The 13250-nt window shown below is 35.6% G+C and overlaps 1 protein-coding gene across 1 annotated transcript in view; it reads right to left on the reverse strand.

Annotated features, from left to right (window-relative positions):
- The window catches only part of Gnat3 (G protein subunit alpha transducin 3), a 49067-nt gene that overhangs the window by 15936 nt on the left and 19881 nt on the right, over positions 1-13250 (reverse strand). Inside the window, exons 3-5 of the mRNA XM_028778118.1 lie at positions 10617-10758; positions 4293-4450; positions 97-225 (exon numbers count right to left, since the gene is read on the reverse strand). Coding sequence (XP_028633951.1) covers positions 97-225; positions 4293-4450; positions 10617-10758 — 429 coding nt within the window. The remainder of the gene's footprint in view (positions 1-96; positions 226-4292; positions 4451-10616; positions 10759-13250) is intronic.

Here is a 13250-nt window from a genome sequence, read left to right on the forward strand (position 1 = left end):
CACTGCACTTGACTGTGGGTTACAGCATTTCTCCATGATGAAATGCCGAGCTGAAAGCACGCTCCACCCACACTTAGAAGGCAGGTGTGTACATACCTGAAGTTCAGGTCTTTAAAGGAGAACTGAGTTTCAATGATGCCAGTGGTTTTCACCCGGGAGTGTAGAACATCCTGCTCATTCGGCACATACCCTGGGGCTGTGATTCTATCTAAGTCGTTAAGGTAGCTAAGAGAAACACAAGAAAATGGGGTATATTTGTATTTTTTGACTTTACACTGGAATGCACTGCAATTCAGTACAAATATATTTTAAGAGTACAAAGCACGTTGGAAAACAAACTCTATTTTTGCTTGTTATCAAGCTGTTGATCTGAATGGCAGGTCTTGGTAGCTCAGATGTCACAGTTGCAGAGTGCTGAGTCCACAGTTAGCTCCTGGAGAACGCTTCTCTAAGAACTCCTCAAAGTCACTTTAGCCCTAGACTTATAAAATCTGTAGGACAGAGTCACTATCATATAGATAGAGGTATGGAAAGGTCTTTCCCCATGCAGAGCTGTAGAGATGTATTTCTATGTATTATGCTGCCTTGGAATGTTTGCAACAACAGTTATTAAAAGTTCCTCAAAGATTCTGTTATGGGAATGACTTGGTTTTCATTTTAAGACAGTTGGTGTGAATAACAATTTGAATTGTTTGAGTATTATTAATTGGGCATTTTGGCATGAATTACTTAATTTAGAACACTATCACCATCTTCATACTGTAGACACACACTGTGCATTAGTGCATGCCAAAGCCCTTAACTTTTACAGAATGTCTACTCTTACTAGAGTGAACTCTTTGCTTGTTTGTTCCATTTGTTTATTTGCCTTTTGTTTTATTGACTGCAGTATCTACTGCTTGACAATGGTTAAGTATAAGCTTGATCAGCTCTGTGCTCTAAGTCTGTTAGACTAAAGGATTAAAACTATTCTTAGCATCTTCATACTTTCAGGCACGATCTATAACTAAGACTGTATTTCTTTTCATTTCTACTGTTGTGTTTGACACTATGGATTAAATAGCTTAGCAATATGACTATTTCTGTGATAAATTTAAATGCAAAATGGATCCATACTGGCATACACATTTTAAAGTTTGGTGTCTTTCCATAGAACTTTGGGGGTAGAGTCATGTCAAACGTTACTTATTGCCTGTAAAGTGACATTTGTTCAGAGATCAGGATGAGAAGTTCTTATACATTGTCATCTAACAGCAGTTTTCAATCTGTGGGTAGCAACCCCGATTGGGGGGATGTCATTTGGACACTTTCACAGGGGTTGGATATTAGATTTCTTGCATATCAGATTTTCACATTATGATTCATAACAATAGTAAAGTTTCAGTTAAGATGTAATAACAGAATAATTTTATAGTTGGAGGTCACCATAACATTAGGAACTGCATTAAAGGGCAGCATTGGGAAGGCTGAGAGTTATTGATCTACCACAATGACTTTAAAACAAAGTTTTTTGCATGTAATTTAAACAGTATAAAAGCAAAAAAAGGAAGAGGAGGGATGGAATAGGGGGTTAATGGGGGGATGGGGAAAGGGGATAACATCTGAAATGTAAATAAATAAAAATATCGAATTAAAATAAAAAAAGTAGATTCAATACCTATTTAGCCAATTTATTTTTGGAAAAAACAAGTTTTCCTCAAGGAGAAAAGTAAAATTGTTTCTCATAAATAACACAATGGTTTTATGCTAATAAAGACTTTGCCTTTAAATGGGTATTGACTTGAGATACAAAGGCGTCAAAGAGTGAATTGGCAGAATTTACATTTTTAATATTTTTACTATTACCTGAAGCATTGTACATTTTCTATTGATGAAATCTGATATGTGGGAGATGCGTAATATGTCAGTCATTTCATGCCCAAGTAAAACAATAAAAAATGCATACTTACAAAATAGAAATAAAATCCATTTAATGAAAGCTTAATAAAAGTACATTTTAAATAGTTTTTCTTTGCGTTTTTAAATCATTTTAGGCAAAGAAGAGGCTTTAGCAAATTGATGGATTTTCATCCAAAGTGCTGATTTTAATAAGCAAATTTAATATTTGGATGTACAAGCCTGTAGACCTTTAGACCTCACGACTCAAGTCACTTAAAATGCCTTCATCATTTACTGCTAATCCTGAAAAGACAGTGCTTTCCCTGCTAAGTCCACATTTTCTCTTAAGGCTTATGGAATTTAAACAGCACACTAGATGGCCCCAATTAGTAAACCACGAAGCCTTTGTTAGTGAAGGCCTTTCCTCTTTTCTTTTGCTAGGGCTGGTGGCATTGTCCAGCCAAACACAGGAATGAGGAATCCTGCTCTTCACTCATCTGGTAGCATTTATCTGGAGAATATCTAGATGTGAAAAAAACAAAAAACCAAACACACAAAAACTTCCTTACACCAAAAAGCTGGAAGAAAAGAAAGTTTTATATAATATAAACAAAACAGATAGGTGGTGCAGGGTCACTCTGATATGAAAATTGAAGCATGCAACTTAATTCAAAATTAGAAAAAAATCTGTTTTTAATGTTTGGAAGAAAATAATATCAACTTAGCAATATTTTAGCAGATTTTATTTAATGTACCTATAGTAATACTTTGAAGCTGCCAAAGTTAATATTTTTAGTATTCAGTTAATGTAGAAAATATTTCTAATACATAGAGAGAAAATAAATTTTTATATAATTTTACTGCTGTGCAAATTAACTGAGTGTTCAAAAACTATTTACATTATGGGCAGAACTCAAAAAATCAATGCAAATAAATATTTGATATATTAAACTAATAGAATGGTAAATATTCTCAACTCAATCTATTTGTAAAAAAATTTCTAAGCATTTAAACAAATGAATCACCTAAAATATGAAATAACATGTCATGTTATTTCCTTAGGTTAATTATCTGAGTTATAAATAGTTAATTCTTCTACTATGCATACGTATATTTTGCTGCCAAAGGACAAACAATGAGGCAAGCATACTAACAATGTAATCGCAAGTATTTAGACAGTATGCATTCCAAACTAAACGTATTAATCACGACTGGAACACACTTACATGTCTGTCTTCCGTTCATCCTTCCCCAGAGGTAAATAAGCAACATTTTAGAAGTAATGTGTAAGCTTGCATCTAATCACTCAAATGATTAGCACAGACAGGAAAACAATGTTTTAAAATATGGAAATTGCTTTGAGGATCACAATGAAGCAGGAACCTTGGGAAAAATGTTACCCAGTTTATGTAGTCACCCGGTTCTCATCATGTAGAATCCACACTGTTGTCTATAAAGGTCATTGTCCCAGTGGAAATTAGCAATAGATAGATAATCATCACAGAAGCCTGCTTCCCACACCTGTACTTTATACGCTTTTTTGTACTCTCCCAGTCCATCACTGATTTTTTTTCTTTAGAGACAATCTAATGGGTCAAAGGTACTCAGTGATTACAAATCTGCAGTGTCATGCATGACTCAGCATTCTGTTTGAAGAGATCTTTGCTTCCCTGCTACAGTATTTTTTCTTGCCTGTTTACTTAAGCCTCAGTGCTAGCATGGTTTGTCATGAGATACATTCAAGGACAATTTTGTATATTTTATATTTTTAGGCATGGGAAGAAATAGAAATGAGTAATTGTACAAATTTTTTTGTAGGCACACATAATCACATGTTCTTATTACATAAAGCAGGATAGTTCAAGAAACACTGAAAACAAGGATGTTTGAAGTCAGGGTAACAATTCTATTGTAAGCCATATAATGCTTTCTTAAGTTCTTTATTAACATTAAACACTTACTTGCCAATATTTGCTATGCTAATTGCAATAAGATTTCACAATATGCTAAAGTCTGAAAGCAATAGACTATTTTCTTTCATAGTTTTGTGGAATAAGCTATTTTTGATCAATAACCTATTGCTCTAACACATATATCACTAGTAAAATTATTCTAGGGGATTATTTCAGTGACGATGAAATTTATGATTCAGATGAATACACCAAACATCAACGTGCACACCATCTGTCTGTGTTCATGCTAAGCATTGTGCATGATGGTTAATTTTTTTAAAATTAAGAGAACATACGTGTAGTAAATATTTCTTCTCAGGTATGTTGTTTCAAGTTTTTTCTGCTGTCTCTTGGTTTTCTATACCAAAATGCAAAACAACTTTACCCTTATTTGTGCTTACATGCACAATGTGCCAAGTTACAATGTATCATTTGCAATTCCTGTCCAAGAAAATCACTTACTAAGCTGCAGAGTCATTGAGCTGGTATTCAGACGCCCTTTCAAAGCAAGCTTGAATTCCCGGATCTCCCCACAGTCGTTTAATTATTTCAGCCAGCTGAGGTGTCATATCACCATCTTCTAGTGTATTGGCCATTGATTGAAGTTGTTGTTGGTCTTCCTGGAATAATATTTTGGTGGGAAGAACAAAAGTATGCCATTTAAGTTTAGATACTGTTTTAAATAAAGCACTCTAAAAGGTTTTTGTTCACTTCATTTTGTCAATAATCCCACTGAAGAGTTCTTAAAAATCTATGAAGAATAATACAACTAAAATTCATTATAGTAGTTGACTGATATCTAGAAATGCCGATCTTTGGAAAAATTATAAAACATTATATAATGACTTTGAATGCTTTGGTATATACCATTGATTTCTGAATATGTTGTCACAAAGGATAACAGTGCTTTCTTCTAGTCTTCTGTGGCCTGATTAAAAATGCTGGTGTGAAAGAAAAATTAGATTGTTGTAAAGGGTTACTTGGCATGAGGTATTTGTTTTGATTACTTTGGTAAGTGATTACACACATATATAGCCACACAGAGGGGTTGAGGCTGTACATTAAATGGTGTCAATTGTGTGCCTATGCAGTAAAGTACCATAGGGCAGACGTAAGAATTGGCTAAGATTCAAAACACAGGGTAAGTATTGTCAGTGCATAGTAAGATGTGGAAAGTAATGAGGAAGAACAGAAGCTTACTAAACAAACTCAATTTGAACAATTCATAGTTGGCCACAATTTACACCAGTAATCAAAACGTTTTGGACAAACAATTAAGATTAAGAATTTGAGTCATAGAGTAGTTAAATAGATTATGGTAATTGGTTGGGAAAACAGAGAAATCTGGGCTCAGATCCCCAGTGTCAATATCCAAAGCTCAGGCTGTAGTAACGTGCTGGTGAATATCCTTATAACAAGTTACAATGTGGGACACAAAATGTCTGTCTCACCATCCTTACAATAACCAGCCAACGCTGCAATGTGCACACTCACACCTGGACAGTGTAGTACTCTCAAAGCTCCCTTTGTCAAGCAATAAATCCAACCAACAGGCACCAGAAGAGGAGGCCAGGGCAAGCAGCGTCTGGGAGTGAAGTAGATCCTGGAAGAACTCAGTGCTTGCTGATGTCAGTCGCTCATTTTCAACCAACCATAGTTTTATCCTGCTGTTATATTAAAAGTATATTCTTTGCCTAAGATTTTAATAGCATACCTTTATTATGAAGGAATATTAAATTTTAAAGAAAGCTTTTCCATCTTTCTTTCTGAGGAGATTTTATTATTATAAGCAGGTAATAAATCAGATGACCAATTGATTGTTAAATAGCCCAAAATACAAGACTTATTTTCTTATTTTCTTGCATTAAGCCTTGGATTTTTTTTTTTTTTTGTATCATGGAGGACAAAAGTACATCTCCCAGAGACATCAACCAAACATTGCATAACAAGCTACAATGAGACTAACCACATACAATCACATCAAGGCTGGACAAGGCAACCCAGGAGGAGGCATAGAATCCCCACAAGTAGAGAAAAGAGTCAAAGACAGCCTCTGCTCCCACTACTAGCAATTCCACAAGAACACCTAGCTACTCAGCCACAAAATATGCAGAGGACTTAGGTCAGACCCATACAGGCTCCCTGATTTCTGCAATTTTCCATGAGTCCTATTCAGTTGATTCTGTGAGGTATGTTCTTATGTGTCCCTGACTCCTCTGACTGAGCCACTTTCTTAAGGAACCTTTCTATTCTTCTAACACCCCCAAAGTACCATTTTCCCTGTTTCCTGTCACTCATAGCATTTATTCTATTGCCTTTATCCTTTTTACTTTATTAAATTTTTAGTGTATAGGTATATTGGGGCAAGGACTTTTGTTGTTTAGCTCATTTGTACACTCTGATGGGTAATAGAGTACATGTTGCTAAAATATTGTTGAGCCAAACTAATAGGAATGCCAATTCTAGAAAAACTAAGAGCTTTTTAAATAATCTACAGATTTCATTTTAGATATTACTTTGAGGATTCAAACAACTCTTTCACAAGGGTCCCAAGACCGTCAGAAAACAGATATTTACATTATGATTCATAACTGTAGCAAAATTATAGTTAAGAAGTAGCAATGAAAATAATTTTACAGCTGATGTCACCATAGGATAAGGAACTGTACTGAAGGGTCACAGCTTTAGGGTGGTTGAGAATTACTGCTCTAGACTACATTGTATAGAAAATGACAGAAGTGTTTTCTTGCAGATTATGCAGTGATTGCTCATTGTTATTTTGTGTCTCAGACAGACTTAGAATCCTGTTGAATTCATTCTTAACCTTGCAGTCATATTTCCAAGTAAGAGAGAAAAAGAATATATCAGATCAAGGAAAAGAAGATCATCTTGCATGTCTGAGAAATAATTAAAAATTTTGTTGTTACTGAACTTTCAGTCTTTGAATACTGACAGCCGTTGAGAATTCCTGATCTGTTGTAGGATACAAGGAATCTGTACATATCGCTTACATGAATTCAATTGCAGAACCTTTTGGGCAATATTTATCCTCATTATTATACTTGGGTTGCATGTGATGTGTATGACGTGTGTGTGTGTGTGTGTGTGTGTGTGTCTGTGTCTGTGTGTCTGTGTGTGTCTGTGTGTTCAGGCATGCCATAATGGATTTGTGGGAGTCAAAGTGTAATTTTGTGGAGCCGGTTCTCTTCTTTCTTTATATGTATTTCATACTTTAAACTGAGGTCATTAGGCTTCTGTAGTTTGCTATTCCTTTGTATCAACTAGACAATGTCACATTAAAAATATACATTCTACTATCTGCTAAATCTTTTTCTCACTCTAAGCATGTGTTTATTTCTTTACATCCACTATCCCTTTAAGTTCCTCTCTATAAGTCACAATAGTCTGTAAGAATATGACCACCGGACCTACATTTATATCTGTAGACAGCATACCATGTTTAGCTTTAAATTTATGTTTGCAATTGTTTGTATGTGTAAACATCTTATAGAATGAAGATACATGACACTTCTAAGACACACTAAGCTGTCTTGATCACTCTTTTGATGAATAAGGATTTACAGATACTCACACGCAGCTGTGCTAACCTCCTTAAATGCCAAATGCTTTATAAAGATTTGCTCAATATCAAGTTCTTCTTTCTGAATACAGTTCTTTCATTTAAACTACTGATGATTAACATCAATTATTGTATCTCCAGAAGCAACCCAAATGTTTGCCACATAAACAATAAAATATTTTGAATGATCTTTGATGAGTGCATTTCAGTATGTAAATTTTAATTATTTTGTATTTCTATTGAAAAATAAAAATAGCTGATAGTTACCTGGACCTTATTTTCTAAAATATTCTGAATTTTAAAGTATTATTTACATTTTTCTTCCTTAGTAATTTTTGTAATTTTATGAAAAGAGTGTTAGATTTTGTGCATGAAGAAATTAAAACAGATGTTCAGTAGTTTTATTTTAACCTAAAGATTCAGTGGCTAAAATGACAGGATTTTCTGTAATTACTGTCTTAAATGGCAATTTTTGTGATGGTGTACAAATGAATGGTTATATGAAAATATATATGTTTGTATAAACAAAAAATCCACCTAGTCATAAATCTGAAAGTCACACAAAATAGTGCATAGAAGTTAATTTGTTGAGTAAACAGTTTAAACCAGATACAACATACATTCATCTTTCAATAAAATATTAAGTGAATCAATCCAAAATGGAAATGTTTACTTCAATTGAAACAAAAATATGATCTGTGTAGGACTAGGAAACTCTGGTGTTCTGATATTCTGGGACATAGGTCATAGGTGCTCCCGAGACATCATAGCAACTTAGAGGGCTACTTAAGATTGCACCACTGAGCGTACAGTGGGAAAAAGTTACACTTTAAAAAACTCTTTCAATAAGCATAGTGGTAGTACTGTTTAGAGTCTGTTGTTTGAACTCTACTTGCATAGCATCAGATCCTGAAGAATAAAGAGTACCAGCCAACATCACTAGCTTATAAAACCTGGGCTGTATGTTTCTCATATTTTTTTTTTTAAAAAAGAAGCTAAAGGAAGTTTAGTGATTTTCCACTTCCTTGACAAAATATATATGTAATATCTTATAGGCAAATTCAAAGACTTTTAAATCATTGTCAAAGAATACAGAAGGCGCACACACATTCTAGTAACTATTATTACCTGAGAGGGAAAAGTAAAATAAACATTGCCTTGGAAGACATTTAAAATAGTTTTCAGATAGGGCAAAACACTGTAACTGAAGCCAGGTAGCCTTACGCTCTGCCCCAGGATTGAGGTGACTAAAGTTAACCAGCTACTCATTTTTGCTCTATTTTTTTCTAACCTTTAAATAAGTATTATAGTAGTAGTAGTCTATTTCTTAAGAACCATTATAAACTTTGGTGTGCTTTAAAAAAGCCAGAGATAACAGAGCAGCCATAAATAAAACTGGTTTAACAAATCATACAGTAACAAAAATCGGAGTTCTTCATTGCCTTTTACTTTATAATGTCCACTTATAAGTGAGCACATTTGTCTATCTGGGTCTGGATTACCTGAAAGGACTGAATTTGGAAGATATTTCGGGGTTGAAGTAGAAACTAGCGTAATTGAAACTCCATGGAGTCTATGAGAATAACCCTAGTAAAGACTCCTAGCAATGGCGGATCCAGAGCATGATCCATCTTCAGTATCCAGGGAACACTTCAACTGGAGGAATTGGAATAATCCAGCCACAAAACCTTTGAACTATAGTTTGTCCTGCCTGCAGAGTATTCTGGGACCAGAGCCTAGTCCATAATCACCATCAAAAAGACCAGAGAGACTTCATCCAGTAACTAATGAGAGATTATACAGCGTTTCACAGCCAAACATTAAGTAGAGCTTCAGGAGTTCTGAGGAGGAGAAGGAGGAAGAGGAAAAGGAGGACAAGGAAGCAGGGGGAGGGGGAGAGGTAAGGGGAGGGGGAGGGGAAGAGGAAGAGGAAGAGGAAGGGAAGGATGAAAAGGAGGAGGAGGAGGAAGAAGAGGAGGAAGAAGAGGAATGAGAGAGGTTAAAGGCACACCAGGAGAACAATTTGCACAGAGTCAACTGAACGGAGACTCACACAATTAAGGAGCCAGTAGAGGTCTGACCTAGGTCCTCTGCACTATGGCTGAGTAGTTTGGTGTTCTTGTGAGATTCCTAATGGTGAGAGCAGGGGTTGTCTCTGACTCTTTTGCCTGCTTGTGGGACTCCTTTTCTCCCACTGGTTGCCCTGTTCGGCCTTGATGTGATGGTGTCTGCCTGGTCTTAATTATAGCTTGTTATGCCTAATTTGGTTGTTGTCCCTGGGAGGCATACTCTTTTCTGAGGGGAGAGGGAAAGATGAATCTCTGGAAAGGGGAGTTGGAGGGGGTGGATCTAGGGGATAGGGGAGATGGAGGGAGGTGGACATGGGAGGAACAGGAGAGGTGGAGGGAGGCAAGACATAGAGAAGGGGAGGAAAGGAAAACTGTTGCCAGGATAAAATATGTGAGAGAAGAGTTTTTAAAAATTAAAAAAATATATCATAGAAATGGGTATTTCCCTTTTCATCCCAGTACTTTCCTATCCTCATTTAAATGGTCAGACCTGGGAAGGGAAGGAGAGAAGGAAAGCACTGGTGACTTTTGCTAGTCTTACAACGAGAGAGACTATCTCTTATGATTCTTCCTCTGTGGTTCCTGTACACTGATCCTATTGGAGTCTGTTCAGTTGATGCCCTCTGGAAATAACCAGCGACTCTGGGAGGAGACACATGGAAATGGAGAAGGTCTTTTAATGATCTTCTTGTGAGTGGGGTCACCTGTTGTCTTTTAGAGAAGAATATATGCATAATTCCATATTAAAATAGTTTTTATATATTATCTGTTTTAAAAGCAAGATTTTTAATGCATCATAATGTATTAAATAAGTACTGATTAAATACACAAAGTATCATTTGGATAGACGGTACATTATAAGCCACTGTACACCTATGCTTCTTTCTTTTACTGTCATATTAAATACTAGGTTTAATTCCTACAAAACAGCTACTTCTTAATAAAATAAAATAGTGAAAAGAGATGTTTCTTTCAGAGAAAAATCATAAAACTAAAGTTGAAGATAGTTACTATTTGCAAATTTGCAAACTTAATGCAGTTTGATCCCTAGACACAGAATAGGACAACAAACATAATCCTATGTTTATTTTGGTCCACATTCCTCCAGAGCCATAGTTATCACATGGGCATACTTACTCGACTTCTAGGATTGACATAGTCAATCCCAAGTGTAGCCATGGCTTTCACAATGGCTAGGATGGACTGCAGTGTGTTGCTGTAAATCACTGCTTTAAACTCCATGCATTCTTGTTTACTGTAACCATTCTTATGGATGATCCTGCAATTAAACGTGAAACACTTTTGTGAGGCGGACTACTGCAGCACAAATGATCATTCACAGTAAATTGCTCAAATGAAAGTATTGTATACACAATTTAACAAGAAACGGTTTTACTGATGAGTGTATGCTGACTCTGGACAATTTAACACTTGAGAGTGTTCCTCATTCCTTGTGTTCTTTTCATATAACACTTTTTTGGCTGTGGAAGGAACACGTGCTAAATATAAGAATTTAGGACTTGTTCTAGTTCAAATTCTTGGTCAAATACATAAGTCACAAATACTTTTTACAACCTAGACTCTATTTTCAAGAAAGAAGTTCTCTGATTTCCAGGTCAGAGATGAGCATCCAGACCTGAATCCTGGTGTGATGTTTACAGCTGTGATTTCTGCAGGATGTGAAGTCACTTAGTGGAACAGCCCTGACTTTTCCCATCACTTAAGACAGGCTTGGAACAATTGGAAGTAGGAGTGCCTGCTTTCTATTTACAGCAGTAACAAAGGCATTCTTTTTTTTTTTTTTTTGTTCAGGTAATTGCTCTCTGTTGAATCCCTTGCCATTCCTCCATGGGTGTACGTGCTCCTGGGTCTAGAGAACTGAATTACCCAGACGGTAGGGTTGGCTGGGATCCTCTCTTCCTTCCACTCATTCACTCAGAAGTCAAGGTTTGAAGTCAAGGGTTTAAGAATAATATCTTAAAATAGATTTTCCCTTTAAAGCTACAATCTGTGCTGGTGCTCGTTGTGCATCTTTGCATCTTCACTGTGTGATAAATGCTTGTTTCTTTCTGTTGCTTTTCTGTTTATTTTATATTGTTTTTAAAGTGCTTTTGGGTTTGCTTGGTTTGTTTTGTTGTTTTGGTTTTTTTGTTTTTTGGGGTTTTTTTTGTGTGTGTGTATGTCACTTTTCTCAAGATTCTATACACATGGAAGCTCCAGATTAAGGGGCAAACAGAGCACAAATACCTCTTCAATGCCTTTGAAGAACTTAAACCATCAAATAGAAGGGTCAGGCACTGAGAGGAGTGAAGTGTACATATATGATATGTGTGTGTGTATGTGTGTGTGTGTGTGTGTGTGTGTGTGTGTGTATGTAGTTTATTCCTTTACATTTGATTACCAACAAACGCTCATGTTTACCTCCAGTAGGGCCATGCTTATCTGCCTTAATCTATCAATGAATCACTTGAATAGGCAAAAAATAAAGAAAAAAAACTAGGTGGTGACCTAGACCACAAGAAAGCAGAGGGCATAATTTCTGAATAGATCCAGGCATAATTGTTGATGAAATCCCAGCCCTCCATTCAAAATTAAAACAAAGCATAATTGTAACTGTTAAATTAAAATGGTAGTTGTGAATAAATTTGGGACTTGTAGGTTTCTTAGGTAAAACAAGTTCTTTTCAGCCTGTGAGGAAACATACAAGAATACAATTTCTTCTAGAAAGAGTTCTCTAGCTATAAGTGTGTTCCTGGCACTGTTCAAACTGACACGATTTTATTGGGCATTTTCATCCTTCATTATACACTGCAAGAAAGAGTGAACCACACCTGTCTCTCCTCCCACTAGATCCATAGTGGAATTTCTGTCAGTGCAGTAGCTATTACACACTGTAGCCATGAGCTAAGTTACAAACAATTACATTTCAGTTCTTCAAATGACCACTAAAGTCACACATGGCTCAGAAAACATAGCCATGAAACCTTTCCATTGCAATAAAATTATAGAAAGAATTATCATTTTCAAAGATTTTTGTGCCATATAAAAGTTCATAGCCACGTCTGTGTGTGGAAGGAGACATTAGGGGAATGTGGTAAGTTCTATTATGTGTAGGTATAAGATGTTAAAAAACTACAAACCAAGGAGTAGCAGAAATAATAATTTGATTATTTTGGAATAATAACCCCCACATTAGTGGTCAAAAGGAAGAGGAACTTTATAGGTACAAGTGAATAGATGCACACGGTTAGCAAGGTTGAACATGTGCTGAGCACCGGTATTGGTCAAACACTGTCATATGTGTATGCAGTAGCTGCATTAGTAATTCAATAGTTGATTAATAATTTCAGCATTTTGTAAATTAACTGCTTATACTTTGTTTTAATTTAGGATTCTTTATCTTCCATTTTACCACCTTAAATAATTACAGAAATTATAGCTTAGATATAGCTTCATACTTTTGTACTTAAACTATTTCTATGTTATACATATTTCAAAATCTCATTGAAGTTTCTCAGAAATATGTATAGACAAAGAATACTTATGATTCTCCCAGTACATGCACACACACAAACACACACACACACATGTATGTATGTATGTATGTATGTATGTATGTATGTATATAATGTATGCAAGTAACCTGCGTGTGTGTGTGTGCCTGGTTCTTTTAAAGACCAGAAGATGGTACCACATATCCTGCAACTAGAGTTAGTGATGAGTTTAAGTTGCCATAAGTTTTATTATGCTATTTGCCTGGTGTCTTTGTAG

This window comes from Grammomys surdaster, unplaced genomic scaffold (assembly GCF_004785775.1).
Source record: "Grammomys surdaster isolate TR1022 unplaced genomic scaffold, NIH_TR_1.0 325, whole genome shotgun sequence".
Classification (NCBI taxonomy): domain Eukaryota; kingdom Metazoa; phylum Chordata; class Mammalia; order Rodentia; family Muridae; genus Grammomys; species Grammomys surdaster.